Source organism: Cetorhinus maximus, chromosome 18 (assembly GCF_964194155.1).
Source record: "Cetorhinus maximus chromosome 18, sCetMax3.hap1.1, whole genome shotgun sequence".
NCBI lineage: Eukaryota > Metazoa > Chordata > Chondrichthyes > Lamniformes > Cetorhinidae > Cetorhinus > Cetorhinus maximus.
The window spans coordinates 29,850,585-29,873,922 of record NC_135896.1 but is presented as its reverse complement, the minus strand read 5'-3'; the positions used below and the strand labels follow the sequence as shown (position 1 = coordinate 29,873,922).

The 23,338-nt window shown below is 38.8% G+C and overlaps 1 protein-coding gene across 6 annotated transcripts in view; it reads right to left on the bottom strand.

Annotated features, from left to right (window-relative positions):
* Nucleotides 1-8,466: 8,466 nt before the first annotated feature.
* prpf39 (PRP39 pre-mRNA processing factor 39 homolog (yeast)) overlaps nt 8,467-23,338 on the bottom strand; it is a 55,289-nt gene continuing 40,417 nt past the window's right edge. Inside the window, exons 11-16 of one of the 6 annotated variants that reach the window (XR_013579449.1) lie at nt 21,992-22,074; nt 21,794-21,888; nt 21,497-21,681; nt 19,673-19,747; nt 11,104-11,221; nt 8,767-9,557 (exon numbers count right to left, since the gene is read on the bottom strand). Coding sequence is in view for 2 of the 6 variants with exons in the window: in XM_078562322.1 (XP_078418448.1) it covers nt 9,501-9,557; nt 11,104-11,221; nt 19,673-19,747; nt 21,497-21,681 (435 nt within the window). In the remaining 4 variants the exon portion in view is untranslated. Of the gene's footprint in view, nt 9,558-11,103; nt 11,222-19,603; nt 19,748-21,496; nt 21,682-21,793; nt 21,889-21,991; nt 22,075-23,338 lie in introns of all 6 variants that reach the window. The other 5 variants (XR_013579448.1, XR_013579450.1, XM_078562322.1 and 2 more) reach the window with 5 other exon arrangements.

Sequence of the window (23,338 nt, the reverse complement as noted above, 5' to 3'; positions counted from 1 at the left end):
AGTTGGGCGGTTTTATTGTAAAGCATGTTCGCGGGAAAAGCATTAGAAGTATACTCATTTCTTTCAGATATACAGTCTATTGATTATTATAGTGAAAACTGCTGTTCTCAATGCCTATGAGTTAGTTCTAGAAGCTCACAGACAAAAGTTTAGAAATTTAAGAAACATAATCAGAATTTTGTGGAATTTACTAGAGAAAAGGAAATGATATTTGATAGGCGGTATAGATCTATGAAGACTGAACAAGATTTTGAAAGGTAACGCTAATAGGGAAAAAAAATAAAATAGTGTCTGTTCGGGAATAAGGTTCCAACTCAAAACCATAAAGTTTCTAAGATAAGGAAAGCTGCTGCAATGGCTGATAATTACAAATTGTCTCACAAGCATCTGAGTAGCAGCAGACCATTGGTTGTAAATCCACATAAGTTTTAGAGACAAGAGATATGATAATGGACAGAATACTGGTTACAGCGAGGGAGATAGCAGAAATGGAAAGACAGATACTTTTCAGTAATAAACAGATGGTATGGAGGAAAAGTATGATACAACATGTTATTTTTGTAATGAGAGTACGCGTGAAGGCAGCGTGTCGGAAACTAACAGCCAAAACTGCAGCATGGATTTAGAAAATGCTGAACCAGTAGGGGGAGCTAGCGACAAACCAGTTGCTTCAAATGTATTTACTGTTGGAATAGACCAGAGTTTTGAAGATTATAAAAATTGTGTGTTCAAGTGTGAAGTATTCCCATTTTTGTCCCATATAGCAGGCAAGCAAATTAATATTCGTAGAGATACCGGGTCAGCTTAATTGTTGGCTGTGGTAGGTGATGGGGATTTACCTCCAGAAAGTTCACAGTATGAAAATGTATTGACACAGGGCATTAACGGAGGTTGTTTAGGTACTCTGTTGCACAAAGTTAATTTAAAATGTGTCTTAATTTTCCAGCTGTTCCTTGACCTTCCTCTCACCTTCCCATTTTCTATCTTTCTCAGATTTAAAAGGGTGTCGAGAAAACGTTTGGATTTATGGACCAGCTTATAATCATCTGCTATCTCTGCTGCCTGCCCAGCAGTTTTAACTCTTTGTTCCTCCACATGGATTCTTACTACTGAAGGAAATGAACCTTTTAATTCTTCCGAAATAATTACTTCTCTAAGGGCTTAATAGGTTCTCTCTATTTTTATTGCCCTGATCCACCTACTTTGTTTGACTTTTTCAAACGCAAAATAAGTCTGTCCAGGCTGTTTTCTCACATTTTAAAATTTCTGTCTGTATGCCTCTAGAACCAACCTCTAGGCACTCAAAATACCCTTCTTCAATGCATCATATTTCCCAGATATTTCTCCTTACAGTGATGCATATACCTCATTAGCTCTACCTACCAACCTAGATTGTAAAAGCAATGTCCAAATTTCTTTTGGCCATTTAATCTGTTTAGCCATCTTCTCAAATGAGATAAATAATGCCTTGACATCTTTTGCTTCAAACTTTGAAAGAGCTTGTTCAAATTTAAACATCTCCCCACTGGGTTCTGATCTGGAAATAAGTCCTTCCTCACTTTCTGGTGTTCTTTTTTAACTGCCAGCTTTTTAAGCTGGAATTCTCTGTCTCTCTCTTTTTATTTTTCTTCCTTTTCTAACCTCACCTTTCTAATTCCCTTTCCTGTTTTTTTCTTCTCATTCTCTTGCCTTTTCTCTCTCCTGCCTTTCTGCCAGTTCCCTTTGGAATGCCATTTCTCTTTCCTTTTCCTCTGCCTCTAGCCTTTTCAATTCCAATTCTCTGTCCTTCCCTTTTTCTTTTTCTTCTTCTTCCAATTCAAAGTTCTTCAGTTCCTTTGCTTGTTCAAGTTCAAGCTTCTTCATTTGTAACTTAAATCTCACTAGTTCAGGTATCCCTTCCAATTTCAAATAGCTGTGCTATTACTTCAATTATGTCCGCTTTCTTTGATCCTATGGTTAACCTCAACTGCAACTTATCCACCAGTTCCAGTAACTTAGCTTTATTTACCTTTTGTAAACCCTCCAAGGTTGTATCTTCTGCTCCCAGACAAGCCTTAGTAACTGCTAAGGCCATTTTGCAGTTTCCCACTTCAAAATCTCACAATACCACTCCTGGTTCAGTATACTTCTCACCCTCGCTGCCTTTAACTTAATCAATTCCAAGCCAATCAAGGAATTACTCTTTTAATATCCAGCAAAGAGCCCTCAATTTTGTTATGACACAACATATGGTAAATGCCAAGCTGCTCAATTCCCAGAGAGAAACTTGAAACAGCTGCCAAAACGGTTTTTGCAACTTGCATAGTGTAAGGGGCAGTTCTGAAATTAGGAAATGATGTCCCAAACTACTTGTGATGATTGTATAGTAAAGTAAGCATTTATTCAAAGAATAAAGAAAAACAAGTAAAACACAATTACACTTAAATACAGTTCCACAAATCTTAACTACCCTCAGAGCTAACCTTCCCATTTTCTATTCAGCTACTATCCTTATAGATTTTAGAATCTATAGAAGTCCATAATTTTTACCATGGAGTGCTTTTTCCTTGAACTGTCCTCTGCAGCTGACAGAAACTGGTTCTTTCAGTCTGGCCTTGCTCACACTGTCTTCTGGGAGTTCTGACCAGTTGCCCTGCTGCCTTCTGGGGGATCTAAGCAGCTACTCCCTCACACAGGCTTCAGTATTTCCTTAAATGCATTCCTTCCCTTTGATCTATTATCTCAACCAGCTTCTTCAGAAATGCTTTCTTTCCACAATTGATTAAATTGTTCTTTACTTTAGCTCTTAGACTTGTAAAAACAAACTTACCCTATCTTTATAAAAACAAAAAGCTAAAAGCTACTGCGGATGCTGGAAATCCAAAACAAAAACAGAATTACCTGGAAAAACTCAGCAGGTCTGGCAGCATCGGTGGAGAAGAAATCAGTTAACGTTTCGAGCCTTCACGGCCCTTCGGCAGAACTGAAGCATAGTTAGGAGAAAACTATGCTTCAGTTCTGCCGAAGGGCCGTGAAGGCTCGAAACGTTAACTGATTTCTTCTCCACCGATGCTGCCAGACCTGTTGAGTTTTTCCAGGTAATTCTGTTTTTGTTTACCCTATCTTTACCTTATTTCCTTACGCCTTTTTACAACCTGCATATACCCTTTTGAACTAAAACAACTCAATTCAAAACTATTCTTGTTATTGATTTATGTAAAACTCTGATTGAAGTTCCTCTTGATTCATTAATATATCAAAACCACTTCTTACTGTTGGACTTAGACCCTTGCAGTCACTCTGGCTCTTAATCCAATTACTCCAACTCCAACAGCCTGACTTCCTGTACATAAGAAAATATGCCAGGGTTATTACCAGAAGAAAAATATTACAATTCCATGTTTTCTTGACACTCAGGGAAATGATTGCCGTGAGCAGCAGCAGAAAAGGCTGTTCTCTGTTAATTACCAGACAGAATGAGGGTAGGAGCACATTCTCTGGTCAAAGGGATGGAATCAGTGGAAATTTAAGGACACTGAATGATTGTCCCTGGTAAGGCCGAGAGAAGGAATCACTGGAGTGAGCCTTGCTGCTGGTTTGGGGATTCTCAGGAGATGGAGGGAAATGTCTTGCCAGAAATTGGACATTGCAACACAGCTAAATGGAGAGAAGCAAACCCATTTCAATCTGGGAGTAACTTTGTTCTAGTTCCTGTAAAGACCACAATTTTGCTGAGTGTAATGTAATGAATAGATGCAGTGTGCGGTTTTTGGTCACGTTAGGAAGGTATAGGGGATATCTTTTCTGTAGTTGAAGTATTAGTTGCCTACTAAATAATGTTTAGTCGATATTGATTTTTGTTCATTATAGTATAAATCTTAGAACTTGAAATCTTGTTGTGCACTTCCTTTGTTCCTGAGAATTGAAATCTCTTATTAAAAATTATCAGTGTCTATGGGCATCATTAACAACCAAGTCCAGATTTGACTCCCACATGTTGAATGTTGAGAATTATATGCAGAGAAAGGCAACTATATTGATATCAAAGACCTCTCAGTTATGAGGATCGCTTACATGAGTTTAGCCTATTTAATGAAACTAAGCTTGGAGGGCAAATAGCTGTTTTTAGTTAGAGAGAGATTCAAAACCTTTAGGTTGAATAGGTTATTTAAGATGGAAGAAATGGTAGAAATAGGAGAATACAAAATTTGATTAGATGCCATGAAGTATTTCTTCTTGTGGGGAGCACTCATCCTCAGTAACACATCACAAACATTTGATAGATATGGGTGCGTTGCTCTTCTTTAAAAGGGAATTTGAACAAGTTTGTGAATTTTAAGTATGTGTGTAGTTATAGACGGGAGATTGCTTGTAATTGAGTTAGAGTTACCTAGGGAGATCAATTTCTCAGAACTTTTCCTGAATTGGTTGCAGAACTTGGTTCCTCATTTATGTTAAGGGATAATGCAAAAATTTAGGGACCAGATGCTATGTGTAATTGACTTGTTAGTGGAATCAAAGCGACAATGAGTATACCAAATTGGTTAAGTGACGGAAAGCAGATAGTAGTGGTGAACAGCTTTTTCTTTGCAGTTTGAAGTTTATAGGGTTCCCCAATAGCTGTATTTGGACCACTGTACCTGTTGATTTATATATATAACCTGGACTTGGGGGTACATGACATAATTTCAAAATGAGCAGATGACACAAGCTCTGAAATGTAGTAAACAATGAAGAGGATAGCAACAGGCTTCAGGACATAGTCTGGTGAAATGGGCAGATGCATGACTGGTGAAATTTAATGCAGAGAACTGTGAAATGATACATTTTAATAAGATGAGATGAGACAATATAAAGTAAATAGTGCAATTTTAAAGGGGGTTCAGGAACAGCAAAACCTGCAGGTGTATGTATACAAGTTCTTGAAGTTAACAGGAGAAGTTGAGAAGACTGTTAAAATTTAGATTAAATCTTTGGCTTATCAACAGAGGCATAAAATACAAAAGCAAGCAAGTTATGCTAAACCTTTAAAAAACCAGTTAGGTCTCAGCTGTTCAATTCTGGACAAAACACTTTAGGAAAGATAGCACAACATAAGAGAGGGTGCACAAGGTATTTAATAGAGCAGCATAGATGGGTGACTTCAGTTACAAAGAGAGGTTGGAGAATCTAGGATTGTTCTTGTTAGAACAGAGAAGGTAACTTGGCCATTTGATTTCTCTGTTTTCACTGGCAAAAAGATCAATAGCCAAGGGCACAAATTTAAGGTGATTGACAAAAGAACCTGGGACAACAGGAAACTTTAAAAGAAAAGACTGAGTTATGATGATCTGGAATGCGCTGCCTGAAAGGGTATTGGAAGCAGATTCATTTGTAAACTTCAAAAAGAATTTTGGATTTAAAAAACCTTGAAAAAAAGTTTACAGGCTGAAGAAGAGCAGGGAAGTAAGACTAACTGGCCTCTGATTGTTGTATCATTCTATTCTATGATGCACCTAATCTTATATACAAGCAAAACAACTATACATTCACGTCCTCTCACGATGGGTACTGGCTTCTTTTAAGGCTTCACAGTGAGTTCTTATAGAACTAAAAAGTTAACAAGTTTCCTTTTTCCTCAGTTGAATCAATTTTACAACTATCTGTTGAAGTGCAATCTAAGCATTGAAATTTAATGTCTTAAAGACTGTAGTCAATGGCACAGACTAATTTTTCACTCGCTCAAAATTTGTTCATGCTATGCATATTTTACTACATATCGTGTCAATTTAGTTCAGGGGGTGTTCAACCTTTTCACGCAAGGGGTCACATTTCAATTTTTTTTTCACTCAGGCCAATGAGCAAGCTTTGGAAAGAAAAGGCAACAGAAGATGAATAGAAATTTATCTTGCTAATTAATCAAAAGAACAAAAATGTGCATTTTTATGAACAAGTTTCAAATGAGAAGACTAATTTATTACCTTACTTTCTCATCACTGTACTAAGCACTGATTTAATGAGATATCTGGCATTTTGTTTGCACAAGTACAGTAGCCAATGTCTGCCTGCACAATGTAGCGATACAAAGTATTCCAGATAGATGTCCAACTGTCAGGAGTGATCTTGATTTTATATTTATGTTTTTCGTTCTTGAAAACATGCTGTTTGCAGCAATATGTGCTGCCAAACAGTGCAATGAATCAAAGGGCATATTTTGATAGATTTGAGGGAACGTATTGACTATAAAATGTCAGGCAGCTATGCTCTGCAAAAGCATTCATCCTGTCACTGTAATTTTGGATCTGAGTTAGTTCCAGTTGGAACATGTCATGGGCAGCAGTTCCAAATGGATCTGCAAACAGCTTCAATTCTCTGAAATCTGCAAATCTTTATCTTGAATTTGTTTCTCAAGCTGCCAATCAGTGCAGAATAATTTTCATGGTTTAGTGTCTGTGCATGCTTTGTTAATAGTGTTATGAAATGGACCTTCTTCATAGTCAACTGTTTCTGAAGCAATTCTAACTTTTGAATGAATGCTTGGACATGCTCATACAGTTTGTTGACAAATTGATCCATCTGCAAATACTTGATGTCAACTAGGAATGTCTAGTCATTCAACCACTTATCGTCCATGAAGTTTATATCTTTTCCTGTTTGTCGTGAAGGTTTTATTTCTTCAAGCACTGGCCAGAATCTGGCTAGTGTGGCTGCCTTGCTGAGCCAGTGAACAAGGCTGAAGAAAATGACATCAATATGGTCTGATCCTACCTCTGCAAGAAAGGCTTGGAGCTGTCTGATCAAGCCTTTTGGACTTTAAGAAAATTGGCTGTGGAAGCAATCTTTTCCATCATATTTCACCTCCAGGCTCTTTGCACACAGTGCAATCTTGGTGAATGACACAATGGTCTGAGGCACTGATTTCAGCATCAGACTAACGAACCATTGTGCCTGCCTATCATTACAGGAGTTCCAGCAGTTTAATTAGACTACAAAGTTTGACCTCTGGAAGATTTAATTTCATCAAAACACGTTTTACTTCAATGAAAATGTCTTGTCCTGTTGTGCCTTTCATTGGATAAAGGTCATGTAGTTCCTTAATGACTTCAAAAAATTTGGTGACTGCTTGTACAAAGATTGCCAGTCGAACAGTATCACTTACATCCATGCTGTCATCAAGCCCTAAACTGTAAAACTGAGGCATTGAGTCTTTTGATCAGAGAATTTTGAATGCTAGATCATCAACTCATCTAGCAATAGTCTAATGTGAAACCATCAGCTTTTTATCAGGACATACCGCAGATGTGAATATGCCCAAGGAGTCTTTCACAAATTCCCCATCAGACAACGGCTTCCCCCTCTTGGCTACTGTTACAGCTATCAAAAAACTGAACTTGGCTGCTGCCTCAGAACTCTGGTTTGCAGCTTTGAAGAAAGGTTTTTGCCTTATATTGATTTGTTTCACAGTTCACTAGGTCAATTCTCACATGACCTGTGAGGCTGTCAAATTTGCTAGTTCGATTCAAAGAACATCAGTTGATAATGTATCCCTTGAAAGCAGCTATTTTCTCTTGACATATCAGTAACAATATGCCCATTGTGTTTAATGGCAAAAAAAATCATTAGTCCAGGAGCCTTTGAAAACTCGACCTTCAGTATCAATTTTGCATTTCTTGCCTGGTATCAAGGGAGCCATCATTTTGTCTTGATAAATATTATGGGTACAAATTCCAGCAGGACTGGAAATTATCAGAGTAGAAATGTGGTTTATGTTTACTTGCCTACAAATTACAGATCGAGCAGTTAAATAAGGTCCTTTTGTAAAGGTTAGTAAAAGTGGGACAGTAAAGTTTCCAGTATATTTCCACCCCCCTGACCCTAGACAGTCACTCCCTCACAGGCTCTCCCCAGACAGCCTCACCCCTGCTATAGTAGCTGCTTACCCTGCACCCTCACCCTATTCCCCAATACAGCTACACACTCTCTACCTCTTCCCCCATGCACACCTACCCCCAGCTGTAGTCACGACTCCCCATAGTTCGTAAAGGTAGAGGGACAAAATTCTGTTTTTTTATGCACACCTAACCCCAGCTGTAGTCACTTCTCCCCATAGTTCGTAAAGGTATAGGGACAAAATTCTTTTTTTTTTCTAATAAGGTTGGATTGGTCATCTGTAGCTGAAATATTAACCGTTAGAATATGGCTGATGGTGAAACTGTCCTGCGTGGAAGAATATTTCAAATATTAGAGCTGATAGTTTCACCTGATAAATGAGTGATTGTGAAAGGGTGCATGTACTCTGATTTGATATGAATCAGAACAGGAGCACAGCTTGGATGTACCAACTTTTCTGGAGTGCTAATTTGACCTACTTTCAGATGGCCAGCGTTACTCTGAAAAGTCCATCTTTTGACATCATAGTTTCTCCCTTTATAACTGTATGGTCGCATTGGTGATGGAAATCTAATAGATGGTGAAGTGGAACACAGTAAATCTCTTAAAACAAAGAACTAAGCTTTGTAAAATTCTCATTTATATTAGAAGAGGTTTGAAATAAGAAAATACAATTGTTTATTTGAATCACATTGTTCCAGAATACCAGTCTGATCATCTCTCCCTTCAAGTGTGTGTTCCTGGCAACCGTTTTTAGCTAATGAACCTCTGTTTAATTAAAAAACATCAAGTATTGAACTGGTATCCTCCTGCTGCTCTTAATTGCTTAAAAGGAAGAAATGTTTTTTTTTTGAATGCGTGGAATTTTATGTTCGGTTTCAGTTTGGAAAAAATAAATGCTCAAAAAATACGATAGTCTTTAAACGTATACAGTACCTATTTTATACTTGCTGCTTCCTAACAAATATGACTGGAGGCAATCCTTTGTTTAATAAAATTGCTAAAATTACAGCAAGTGCATTTACAATAGGCAACTTCTAATTTTAATGTTGAACAGACTAGCAACATGTAGCAACACAATTTCAGTTTAAGGTAGGCAGGAGTGGATCAAGATCCCTTTGCTTAAATGTGTTTAAGAATTACTAGATCCATCAGTACTACTTCACAAAGCAGGAGGCATCACTGACTGAGGTATCTAAAGTCAGAACTCCCATATATGTAGTTATTTTAATTGAATAAGAAAAAGAATATATTTCTTTGAAGTTAATCTCTCAATTACAAATGTACTAGTTTTTAAAAAAAACTTGATTACATAGTTCTCAGCATATTTTTCAAAATTCTACAATTGCATGAAATTGCCAGTTAAGAAAATATACCATCAGTGGTGCTCTGCAGTGTTTTAAAATTTATTTTCCTATTAACAAATTATGTATGAAGAGAAGTTTCTTTAAAAATCACATTCAAAAAAGGTATGAGAATTCACAAAATGTTTTTGAACGCAAATCATGTCCGACCTCAAATATTTTGCAGTAAACAACTTTCTCTTGAAAAAAAAATTCCACAGTCTTGGATAGCATGTCCATTAAACTGCAATATCTTCCACTTTTATAACGAAAAGGAAACACTTCAGTCTCTCAAGCAATTCCAGCAAATTAGGTAGGGGGCGGTGGGTAATACTGCCCATAGCTCCATGGTGTTGGATAATTATACTGTTGGAGAAGACAACAAAAACTGGTCAAGTATATGGTAGAGAGGTTTTTAAGCAAACTTTTATTTAAAGAAAAACTTACAAATGTTTATTTTTGGTGATCATACCATTTTGGGCTTTCAGTGTCAACATTTAAACTTTCAGGTCAAGTATAGCATTCATATGTAAAGAAAAGCTCCTTCTACTTTGTCCATGCTGCAGCTCCAACCTTAGGGTACCCCTATTGTTCTAATATGCTATTTCACCCTTTACTATACAAGTCTGAGGCCTGAGCACCAATGAGCATTGAATTAGGTGAATTTTGTGCAGACCTATGTGAATTAAGATATTGGATAGGTTGCCAAAGCTAATTTTGTCCTAACAATCATGGAACCAGTGGACATATGAGAATTCATAGCCCAGCATAGAGGTTGAATTTGCACCCACGTGATCAGAGTTGAAAAATCAGCATCCAAATCATTGATGTTCAGTCCACCAAAAGTTTCCTTTTCTACTTCAGATTATCAACACTACTTAATGTAAAAAGAATCGAGATGTGTACAATAACATAGCAGAAAAAGGTGAAAAATATTGGAACTAATACCTAGCATGCTTAAGACAATATTATAAAAATAAGACTGAATAACTTTGAAAAATTAATTCCAAGATGTGGGCGGCTGGCAAGAGTGGCATTTATTGTCTACTCCAAGTTGCTCTGAGGTGGTGGTCAACTGCCATGTTGAACAACTGCCATGTTGAACAACTGCAATCCATGTGGTGAAGGTGCTCCCACAGTCCTATTAGATAGGGAGTTCCTGCATTTTGGTCTAGTGATGATGAAGGGTAGGCAATACATCTCCAGATCTGGATGGTTTGTGACTTGGGGAGGAACAAGAGGTTATGGTGTTCCATAACCTTATCCTTCTAGGTGGCTGAGGTGAGATGCTGCAGTGCATTGTGCAGCTAGAACACACTGGTGCCATGGGTACGGTGATGATGTAATACATGTGCATTTTCCAGACAATAGTAATTACAAATGGAAGTCAATTGACTTTCTCCCTCCACAACTTGCAAGTTCAAGGCAACTGCAGAGCCCTAATCATTCCACCATCATCCCATTTGAGATCAGATAACTCACAGGTCTTAAAAAAACTGACCTCCCTGATCTGTATGTCTCGCTGCATTATACAGACTTTATGCTTCAAATCAGTGGCGCAGATTGGAACTGAGTAGAGCAAACATCCTCTACAAGTGAATTTGAGGGCAGTCACACCTGAGCAATCTTTAGTGTTGTCCTGCAGTAGAGATGGCCAGCTAAGTACACTGAACATACAATGGCCTGTGCACAGCCACACAACTTAAACACCTGAAAACTCAATATAAGTCAATATTTCCAATCAGAGACCTTTTTTTATAAAAAAGGAGCATCAGATATGTATTAATGAAATACAAAACTGGATAAGGAATTTCAACGATCTTTCAAAGAAACCAGAAATATGTTTTATGATTCTCAGGTTTAAAGCAATTTGTTTTGTTGATAATCTCCAATTTAAGCAGAAACTACCCACCTGATACCAAGCATTGTAGTTATATGCAGACTGATTAGCTTGCAAGTCCCCACTCATCAACTGGGCAGATGCTAATGTTGCATCACTCCTTTGTTTTTTCTCCTCTGGCTCTTCTGACCTGTCATGATATATATATTAAAAGCACTTCATTCCGAAGCGATTTATTTCAAAGGAAGGCTTTTGTTGTGAAAACTCTGGGACAACCATACAGAAAAATTATTTAAAAATGTAAATTTAAATTACTTTTCATTCAAACATTACAAGGAGGAACGTTCCGTGGTACAGTAAAATTAGAAGCATACTTAATTAACATCAGAATGAATGCCAAAGTTAGAACACCATTTCAAAGCTATATTTAATCCAGGCAAAACAAAATGAAAGCGTATCAATACTTGTCCAAGGGGGAACCTCAGGCAGACGGGTTGCATCTGAACTGGAATGGGACCAGCATCCTTGCGGGGAGGTTTGCTAGTGCTGTTGGGGAAGGTTAAAACTAACTTGGCAGGGGGATGGGATCATGAGAGGAGGTTCAGCAGGGGGAACAAATTAGAAGAGAGAGCAAGTGAGTTTGGAAGGCATAGAAATTATAGGCCAGTTAAGGCACAAGGGAGTTTGGCAAGGTTGGATGGTATTTATTTTAACGCAAAGAGTCTGACGAATAAGGCAGGTGAGTTGAGGGCACAAACTAACACATGGAAATACGATGTCATTGCTGTCACAGAGACATGGTTGAGAGAGGGGCAGGATTGGCAGCTCAATGTTCCAGGATATAGGGTCTTCAGGCGAGACAGGGAAGGAGGTAAAAGTGGAGGGGGTATCACAATATTGATCAAGGGATCAATTACAGCAGTAAGGAGGGATGACATCTTAGAAGGATCCTCAAATGAAGCCATATGGGTAGAACTGAAAAACAAAAAAGGAGCAATCACATTGCTGGGAATGTACTATAGGGCTCCAAACAGTCAGAGAGAAATAGAAGAGCAGATATGTAGGCAAACTTCAGAAGTGTAAAAATAATAGGGTAGTAATAGTGGGGGATTTCAACTTCCCCAACATTAACTGGGTTAATCATAGTGCAATAGGTTTAGAGGGAGCAGAATTCTTAAAATGCATCCAGGAGAGCTTTATAAGCCAGTATGTAGAAGGTCCTACAAGGGGGCAGTCCTGGACTTAATTTTGGGGAATGAAGCCGGGCAAGTGGTAGAGGTATCAGTGGGGGAGCATTTTGCAGATAGTTAGATTCAAGGTTGTTATGGCAAAGGGCAAGGATGGGCCAGAAATCAGTTCTAAATTGGGGGGGGGGGGGGAGGCCGATTTTAATAAGATCAGATATGATTTGGCCAGAGTGGACTAGGAGCAACGACTTTTAGGTAAATCTGCGTCAGAGCAGTGGGATTCATTCAAGGAGGAAATAGGGAGAGTACAGGGCTAACATATTCCAGTAAAGACAAAGGGTAGGACCAACAAATCCAGGGAACCCTGGATGTCGAGGGATATACAGGATTGGATAGGTACTTTGGCTTCGCTTCCTTATTTATGTGGCTTGCTGCCTATTCAGCCTTTACCAGCTTAATACTATAACAAAAAGAGAGAGTCCTGTCCTGTAGCTCCCAGCTTGCTTTGTGCTGTTTAAAATATTTTTCAAAATGCTGTACTACTGCACATTCTGGAGTGGTAGTTTCTACAAAAATAATTGATACCGAGGGCTCAAAACAGCGGAAGCCCTAGAGGAGTATAGAATGTGTAGGGGTGGTAAAAAAAAACTTTAAAAAAGGAAATTAGGAGAGCAAAAAAAGGGGCATGAAAAAAATAAAATAACATCCAAAGTTATTTTACAAATACGTTAAGAATAAGAGGATAACTAGGGAAAGAGTAGGGGCCATTCAGGACCGTAAGTGTGTGTGGGGAGCTGGATGGCGTAGGTAGGGTTCTAAATGAATACTTTGTGTCGGTGTTCACAATTGAGAGGGATGACGTGGATATGGAAATCAGGCAGAAGGACTGTGATATAATTGAAGAAATTAGCATAGAAAGGGAGAAGGCGGCTCTAAGTGGTCTGGCCGGCTTAAAAGTAGATAAATCTCTAGGTCCACATGAAAAGTATCCCAGGCTGTTGAGTGAGGCAAGGGAGGAGATAGCAGGGGCGCTGGCAATAACTTTCAATACCTCTCTGGCCATAGGAGAGGTGCCAGAGGACTGCCAATGTGGTACCATTATTCAAGAAGGGAGGAAGGGATAAACCAGGGAACTACAGGCCAGTCAGTCTAACCTCAGTGGTGGGGAAACTATTGGAAGCAATTCTGAGGGACAGAATTAATCTACAACAAAACAAAAACAGAATTACCTGGAAAAACTCAGCAGGTCTGGCAGCATCGGTGGAGAAGAAATCAGTTAACGTTTCGGGTCTTCATGACCCTTCAGCAGAACTGAAGAACTGTGTAGACAGTGTACACAGAACTGTGTAGAATTAATCTACACTTGGAGAGGCAGGGATTAATCAAGGACAGTCAGCATGGTTTTGTTAAGGGGAGGTCATGTCTGACCAATTTGATTGAATTTTTCGAAGAGGTGATCAGGTGTGTAGATGAAGGCAATGCATTTGATGTAGTCTACTTGGACTTCAGCAAGGCTTTTGATAAGGTCTCGCATGGGAGACTGATAACGAAGTTAAGCGCCCACGGGATCCAAGGCAATTTGGATCCAGAATTGGCTGAGTGGCAGGAAGAAGAGGGTGATGATCGAGAGGTGTTTATGTGACTGGATGCCTGTGTCCAGTGGAGTTCCACAGGGATCGGCGTTAGGTCCCTTGCTGTGACATAGGCAGGCTGGTCAGATGGGCTGATCAGTGGCAAATGGAATTTAATCTGGATAAGTGTGAGGTGATGCACTGGGGCAGGACAAACAAGGTACGGGAATACACGATGAATGGTAGGACCCTGGGAAGTACTGAGGATCAGAGGGATCTTGGTGTGCATGTCCACCTGTCCCTTAAAGTAGCAGGACAGGTAGATGAGGTGGTTAAGAAGGCATATGGGATACTTGCCTTTATTAGCCAAGGCATAGAATATAAGAGCAGAGGAGATTTGCCAGGATGTTGCCTGGGCTGGGGAGTTTTAGTTATGAGGAGAGATTGGATAGACTGGGGTTATTTTCCCTGGTGCAGAGGAGATTGAGGGGGGACATGATTGAGGTGTATAAAATTATGAGGGGCATAGATAGGGTAGACAGGAAGAAACTTTTACCCTTGATGGAGGGATCAATAACCAGGGGGCATAGATTTAAGTTAAGGGGCAGGAGGTTTAGAGGGGGTGAGGGGAAGAATTTTTTCACCCAGAGGGTGGTGGGAATCTGGAACTCTGCCTGAAAGGGTGGTAGAGGCAGAAACCCTCATAACATTTAAGAAATATTTGGATGTGCACTTGCAATGCCATGGTACACAAGGCTATGGGCCTAGTCCTGGAAAATGGGATTAGAATAGTTAAGTACTTGTTTGACTGGCACAGAGCCAATGGGCCGAAGGGCCTTTTTCTGTGCTGTAGACCTCTATGACTATGAGACTATGACTTTAGTTATTGTGGCTCTGTTCCCATGTTCACCAGTGGAATCTTAAGGTGCTCCCTACTTTGCAGTTATAGCAGTTTTCCTGTATGTTAAAAATCACTTCCCACATCCTGGCTTGCAATAAAGCTCCAGCCAACCCATTTCCCACCCAGCCTTTGACGTTTATACTCACCCCAGGGGTTGCCACTAATGGCAGTGGCTCCATGTGTTACCAACCTTTCCTTATGGATGCCCCACTTTATTTTACCTGGTTCAAAATTTCCTACTAACATTAAAACTCAAGGGCCAAAATTTGCTCCATACTTAGTGTTTCCACTCTGTCAGCTTGGTACTTTGGCTTCGCTTCCTTATTTATGTGGCTTGCTGCCTATTCAGCCTTTACCAGCTTAATACTATTACAAAAAGAGAGTCCTGTCCTGTAGCTCCCAGCTTGCTTTGTGCTGTTTAAAATATTTTTCAAAATGTTGTACTACTGCACATTCTGGAGTGGTAGTTTCTACAAAAATAATTGAGGTGCAACCCATTGTTCCCTCTCCACACTGAAATTATTAAAAATAAATTCATAAATGTAGCCACACTCCAGCCTCCACCCCACCAGTATAAGACCATAAGATGTAGGAGCAGAAGTAGGCCATTCGGCCCATTAAGTTTGCTCCACCATTCAATGAGATCATGGCTGATCTGATAATCCTCAACTCCACTTTCCTGCTTTTTCCCCATAACCCTCAATTCCCTTTCTGATTAAAAATCTGTCTATCTCAGCCCTGAATATACTTAACGACCCAGCTTCTTACAGCCCTCTGCAGTAAAGAATTCCATAGATTCACTACCCACAGAGAAGAAATTCCTCCTCATCTATTTTAAATGGGCACCCCCTTACTCTGAGATTATGCCCTCTGGTTCTAGACTATCCCACAAGGGGAAACAACCTCTCAGCATCTACTCTGTTAAGCCCCCCAAGAATCTTATATATTTCAATAAGGTCACCTCTCATTCTTCTAAACTCCAATGAGTACAGGCCCAACCTACTCAACCTCTCCTCATAAGAAAATCCCTCCATACCCGGGATCAATCTAGTGAGCCTTCTCCAGGCTGCCTCCAATGCCAGTATATCTTTCCTTAGATGAGGTGACCAAAATTGTTCACAGTATTCTAGGCATGGTCTAACTAGTGCTTTCTGTAGTTTTAGCAAGACTTCCCTATTTTTATTTATTCACGGGATGTGGGCTTCACTGGCTGGGCCAGCATTTATTGCCCATCCCTAGTTGCCCTTGAGAAGGTGGTGGTAAGCTGCCTTCTTGAACCACTGCAGCCCATGTGGTGTAGGTACACCTACTAAGCTGTTAGGAAGGGTGTTCCAGGATTTTGACCCAGCGACAGTGAAGGAACAGCAATATATTTCCAAGTCAGGATGGTGAGTGACTTGGAGGGGAACTTCCAGGTGGTGGTGTTCCCATCTATCTGCTGCCGTTGTCCTTCTAGGTGATAGTGGTTATGGGTTTGAAAGGTGCTGTCTAAGGAACCTTGGTGAATTCCTGCAGTGCATCTTGTAGATGGTACACACTGCTGCTACTGTGCGTCAGTGGTGGAGGGAGTGAATATTTGTGGACGTGGTGCCAATCAAGCAGACTGCTTTGTCCATTCCCTTTGAAATAAAGGTCAATATTCTATTTGCTTCCCCTATCACCTGTTGAACTTGTATGTTAGCTTTTTGGGATTCATGCACAAGGACTCCCAAATTTGCTGCAGCCTTCTGCAGTCTTTCTCCATTTAAATAATATTCAGCTCCTCTATTCCTCCTGCCAAAGTGCATAACCTCACAATTTCCCACATTATATTCTATCTGCCAAGTTTTTGCCCATTCATTTAACCTGTCTATATCCCTCTGTTGTCTCCTTGTGTCGTCCTCACCACTTGCCTTCCCACCTATTTGTGTCATCTGCAAACTTGGCGATAGTACATTCACTTCCCTCATCTAAGTCATTAATATATATTGTAAATAACTGAGGCCCCAGCACCGATCCCTGTGGCACTCCACTAGTTATAGCTTGACATCTTGAAAATGCCCCTCTTATCCCAGCTCTGTCTTCTATTAGTTAGTCAATCCTCTATCCATGCTAATATGCGACCCCCAACACCATGGACTCTTATCTTATTAAGTAGCCTTATGTGCGGGACCTTATCGAACACCTTTTGGAAATCCAAATATATTATGTCTACTGGTTCCCCTTTATCTATCCTGCTTGTTACCTCAAAGAATTCTAATCAATTTGTTAGGCGTGATTTTCTAAATGCTCTATTACATCCTTTATAATACACTCCAACATTTTCCCAATGACAGATGTTAAGCTAACTGGCCTGTAGTTACGTGTTTTTGTCTCCCTCCATTTTTGAATAAGGATGTTACATTGGCTGTTCTCCAATCCTCTGGGACTTATCTAGAATCTAAGGGTTCTTGAAACATTACTACAAGTGCATCAGCCATCTCTGTAGCTACTTCCTTTAATATCCTAGGATGCAACCCATCAGGTCCAGGAGACTTATCAGCCTTTAGCCCCATTAGTTTTCCTAGTACTTTTTCACTAGTGATAGTTATTGTATTTATTTCCTCCCCCCATCCCTCCTTTTGCCCCTTGATTATTTAATATTTTTGGAATGCTATTAGTATCTCCTACCATGAAGACTGAAGCAAAGTATTTATTTAACTCCTCTGCCATTTCCTGGTTCCCCATTATTTCCCCAGCTTCATTCTCTAAGGGGCCTATGTTCACTTTGGCCTCTCTCCTTTTTATATATTTAAAGAAGCTCATACTGTCCATTTTTATATTCCTTGTTAGTTTCCCTCAAAGTTTATTTTCTTCCTCTATTTTTTAGTTATCTTTTGTTGGTTTTTAAAACTTTCCCAATCCTCTGACTTACCACTAACCTTTGCCACATTGTATGTTTTTTTTTTCAATTTGATATTGTCCTTAATTTCCTTGGTTAACCATGATTGGTTTATCCCCTTCCTGGAATCCTTCTTCCTCACTGGGATATATCTTTGTTCAGAGTCATGAACTGTTTTCTTAAACATCTGCCATTGTTCATCAACTATTTTTTCTGCTGAACTGCTTTCTCAGTCCACTCCAAACAACTCTGCCCTCATTCCATTATAATTACCCTTATTTAAGTTTAACACAGTTGTTTCCGACCCAAGTTTCTCACTCAAATGGAATGCTAAATTCTACCATATTATGGTCACTGTTTCCTAGCAGATCCTTTACTGAGATCATTTATTAAACCTGCCTCATTACACATTACCAGATCCAAAATAGCCTGATCCCTGGTTGGATTCACAACATATTGTTCTAAGAAACTGTCCCGAATATATTCTATGAATTCTTGCTTGTGTCTACCTCTGCCAATTTGATTTTCCCAATCTATATGAAGATCAAAGTCACCCATTATTAATGTATTGCCTTTTTTACATGCCCTCATTATCTCCTGATTTATTTTCTGCATTACAGTATAGCTAATGTCCGGGGGCCAATAGACGACTTCCACCATGTCGTCTTCCCCTTGTTATTTCTTACCTCCACCCATATGGATTCTGCATCTCCCGATCGAAGATTCTTTCTTGCTATTGTACTTTTACCATCTCGTACTAACAAAGCTACCCCACCACCTTTTCCTTCCTGCCTGTTCTTTCGAAAAAGTCACATACCCCTGAATGTTTAGTTCCCAGCTTTGATCTCCTTGCAACCATGTCTCCGTAATGGCTATAAGATCATACCCATTAACCTCTATTTGTGCTGTTAATTCACTTATTTTGTTCCGAATACTATGTGCATTTAAGTAAAGAGCCATTAATTTTGTCTTTTTACCATTTTTGCCTCTTTTGACCCTATTTACTGCTGCTTTTTCATGTTTGTGCACTCTGTTTCATCCTGTCACACTCTGGGGATCATTACCTAAATAGCTGCCCTGCAAGGCTGCCATGTCCTTTTGCTTTGTAAGCCTATGTATTCCCTTTCCAGAACCCCTCCCCACTTAGCTTAAAGCCCTCTCTACAGCCCTAGTAATTCAGCTCGCCAGGACACCAGTCCCAGAAAGGTTCAAGTGAAGCCTCTCCCACCAGAACAGCTCCCTTCTACCCCAGTATTGGTGCCAGTACCCCATGTACTGAAACACATTCCTCCCACACCAATCTCTGAAAATGCCAAAAGATCAAAAGTTTACACATCAAAAAGAAGTTTAATGCAGAAATCTAAATTTTAATAAATCATCTTTTGCTTAGTCCTTTGCCAGCACAGCGAACAAGTACATGAGAAACAGAAGTAGACTATTCAGCCCCTCGAGTCTGCTCCTTCATTAAATATGATTACTGCCGATCTTCCATCTCAACCCCACTTTCCTGTCCACTCCCCATATGACTCAATTCCCTGATATCAAAAATCTATCAATCTCACACCTCTGCTAATGCTATTTCTGGTGGAACAAGGCAGGCAAATGCATTTAAGATGTAGGTCAGCTATAACCCAATTGAATGGCAGAAATTGGCTCGAGGGGCTGAATGACTTACTCCTGCTATTTCGAAGAGTCATGTTGGATTCGAAATGTCAACTCGGTTTCTCTCTCCACAGATGCTGCCAGACCTGCTGAGTTTTTCCATCACTTTGTTTTTATTGGTGCTACTATGTTCTGTGAATCACCACATTAGCAAAGCCTAGAAGTTTTCCTTTTTGGAATTGCCTGATTCTGTTAAGCAACCAATACCATATATAAGGAACATCAAGTATAAATTGGTGTCCTGTCACTTTAGCGTCAATGTATGTATGGATCAATTAGTCATACAATTTTTAGCTGCAAGCATTAATACCTAATTTTACAATGGGATACACTGAAAAGAAAAGACTCAACAAGGAAAACGAAATATTTATAATGAAGCATAACTTTTTACCAAAGCAGAGGTCCTCAATCAACTCTTGATCCATTGTCATTTCTACATTCACTAAAAAACACTACTTGCCCATTTTCTGCCTTTCTTTTAGATGACTCCTGGTCTTTCAAAAGCTTTTGATGATCATCATAAGCCACCATGAGTCTAGGGCATAGAACACAATTAATGGCAGTTTTCAAAGAAATTAAAAATATTTCCATGTACTTTTGAGCAAATTACTACATCACATTGGAACATTTGAAACAGGACAAACACTACTCAATTCAGTTTCATTAAAAATTCAAGTGTTTGAGACATAAAAGCTGATTAAACTAGTTGCCTGAAAGTTGATGCTGACTTAAAAATGCTTTTGCATCTTTCAGCAACCACATTTAAATGCTCATCAGATAGATTATTTCACCCTCAAAATACCAAAATGCACACATTTCATCCCATCTGATAATATTACAACAACCCAACTTCATTTATTGCAAAGTAAACTTGGGTTACATAACATATTATGGGTAAATTGCATATTCCCATCAATAAGGGTGCCAAAAATTAATGATTCTTTACTAGTTCCCAATAAACATCACAATTCTACTGTCTCATACAGCTTGAAGAATTTCCATATGATATATACACATTGTTATTGATTTGTTGGGATTTTGAAACAGAGCATGGTATTTAAAATATAGATGCCAACAAGTGCTTCCATTCGATTAGATTTCAGAACAGTTGCAATCTCTTCTCTATTTCGCCTCTATTACACCGCGACTAACCTAAAACTGAAAATTCAAAAACAAACTAGCAAGGTATCATTTATTACCTATTCCTATGTACCGCAAGCACATCAAAAGTCAAGCACAATGTGGGACTGGGGGCACAATCTTGGGTTGGATAGGGCTAACAGGTTTTTTTCCTGAAAGACATTAGCAAACCCAGTTGGGTTTTTAATGATAGTCTGGCATAGTAATTTTTTTTCCTGATGTTATCCCACAAACCACCAGATTTATTGATTTCAATATAACAACTTGCCAGGTTACTGTACCCATGCATTTCTCAGGTAGTTAATTCAATACCTCTTTTCTTTGCACACTAATTGATATGGATTAGTCCTTGATCTAAGGCTGAAGGGGAAGAGCAACCCCAATTCAACACAACAGGGATCTGAAAGTTGAATGTGCGAGTTTAAGGCATATTTGCAAAATATTCCCAATTTATACTCTTCAGCGGCATGCTCTGTACTAGATTAAACAATCTAGGTTTAATTTGGTGATTGCGAATTTGAATGTGTATGTTTGGAGCTGAATGCACTGCTGATGGGCAAATGTAGCTAACGTTTTACACCTGTTCCATGCACACAGACAGCTGTAGTACAAACTTTAAAATATATGAACAATATCAAATGTTAAAATAATATTGCAACTCTTAAGTACGTATCCTAATTATCAATCACGAACAGCATACTACTGGTGTGTCTTCCTATAAATGTATATTTTATTTTAGCCAGGTTCCCAGGTTATGCACTATATAGTGCATTGACACATGCAGCAGAGTCCATATTATGTTGCTCTACTTAACCAATAGGGAATGTAGATGAAAAATTCCACTTGCATTTAGAAATAAGAAACATGCAATTTAAAGACGAGGTCAACAATGAGGGCCAAAATTTCAGAAATGTTTTAAAAAATGACAAATCTCAACTGAAGAAGTCATATTGGACTCAAAATGTTAACTCTGTTTCTCTCTCCACCTATGCTGCAAGACCTGTTGAGTTTTTCCAGCATTTTCAGTTTTTAAATCTTTGTTATTGTTTTCACCTGTTTCTCACCAAGCAAGGAAGCAAATTTGGAATTATTGAATTTTCAGAATTATCTTGTTTCATACTATCAAAGCATAAATAAAATTCACCTTTTCACATCAGAGCCAAAGTCCTCCAAAAATTCAACTTTTCGCTGGGAGAAGGCTATCCTCGTTTCTATTGGCATCGAGCTACTTATTGCTTTGTCGAAAGCATTCAGAATGTTTTCCTCATTCAGTTTGAGATCTGAATTATATTCAAGTTCCAACAAATTCAGATATAGTTTGGTACTTTCCTAAAATCACAAAACAGGTAGACACTATCATCATCCAAATGTTTACAAACCCAATAATACTACCTAGTAAAAAGATGGCAATATTTTACTCATTTCATAGAAACTAACTGACTACATTTAATTGGTGAGCTCCCAAGTCAGATTCCCAGTCTCGACAACAATGTGCACTTGGGCTTCCTTGGAGGAGTTGCACTCGTCTTAGACAGCCTGGAGAATGGGAGGGAAAATAAAAATCAGCATTTTTTTAAAAACACATATCCTGAATTGGTGACAATTTTTTTTGTCACAGGATGGGAGTAAGAGAACATACCCAGCTGTATACAGCATGGTATATGGTAGTAGAATAAAGCCATTAAAGCTGTTCCAGTGGGTCAAATTACTGTAGAAGGTAATCTGAAAATACACAGCAATGATGAAAGTGAAAGTTCAGGTAAAAATAGTTTGGTTTTAACTGCCCATAAAGCTGTTTATGAAAAGACCAATTCATATAGAAATATTGCACATTACCAGTCATGTATTGAACCATTTACTAAATATAACATAACATTTTTAACCAGCAATTAATAGATGTTGCCTCACCTAGCCACCAACAGATTCTAAACTTTGCATGGGGTATAAATGGATTCAGGAATCCATTTTTTGAACTATAAACTACAGTTAAAGAAAACATAACATCTCATTCTCAAAGACTTAAGGTTGCACATCACAGTTACATTTTTAAAATTTAAATGCTGTGACAGTTGCAACTTTGTGACTTGTAAATAAGGAAATTGGAACTGTGATGAGTACAGTACCCACAAGACTATATTGTAGGCACAGACTTCTGAAAATATATGTTAGTAATTTGAAAAAGGCTTAACAGTTTATTTTCTCACGGAACTGGTTAAGATTAACAGTTTCCTCAATATCAGGCATGCAACTTCAGGTTGGGATGATATTAAAGTTTAGTAGGACTTAAACAGTGCTAATACATTTGTCTTAAAAAGAAATCATATTTATAACATTTGAATTGTACTTCACACTTCTTTTGTTACTCCGGCTAACAATTCAACATTGTACCAAACAATCTAAAAAGGCCAAGACCAACCCTGCTGGGTTTAAAATGTACATGGTCTTCCTCACTGAACTGGAGGTGAGGAGATGTTAATATGGGGGAGGGGAGGACTGGGGAAATGGATAAAAGAATATTAAGTTAACCAAAAGAAGCTTCAAATCTGCCCACCCCCACCTTTCTGTTAGAGAAGTAACTTAGAAGTGGAACTATCTATCCCACTCCATAAAAAGCTGATGAAAGCAAAAAAACTGGTTGCCCACATAATCCAACTGATTAAACTGAGTTACAGAAATGTTAAACACTGGATCAATTACAATGGCTCCATTATATAACAGTGCAGAACTAATTATATTAAGTTTGAGAAAGAAAACTACATGGTGTTTTGCCTTTTTTGCTGCCACTCTTATTGGTGAAACAGCCTCTGAGAATATACAGCATAGCTCAATTAGCAAAAGAGGTTGAATGTACACAGCTGCTTTTGAAAGTGATTCTGTAACTACCAAATCCAAGTGAAAAATACTGAAATCATTTGCAAAGCAGCTTAGGATGCACCATGTGATCCAATGCAACTTCAGCTCACAATTATAAAGCTAATTAAAATCA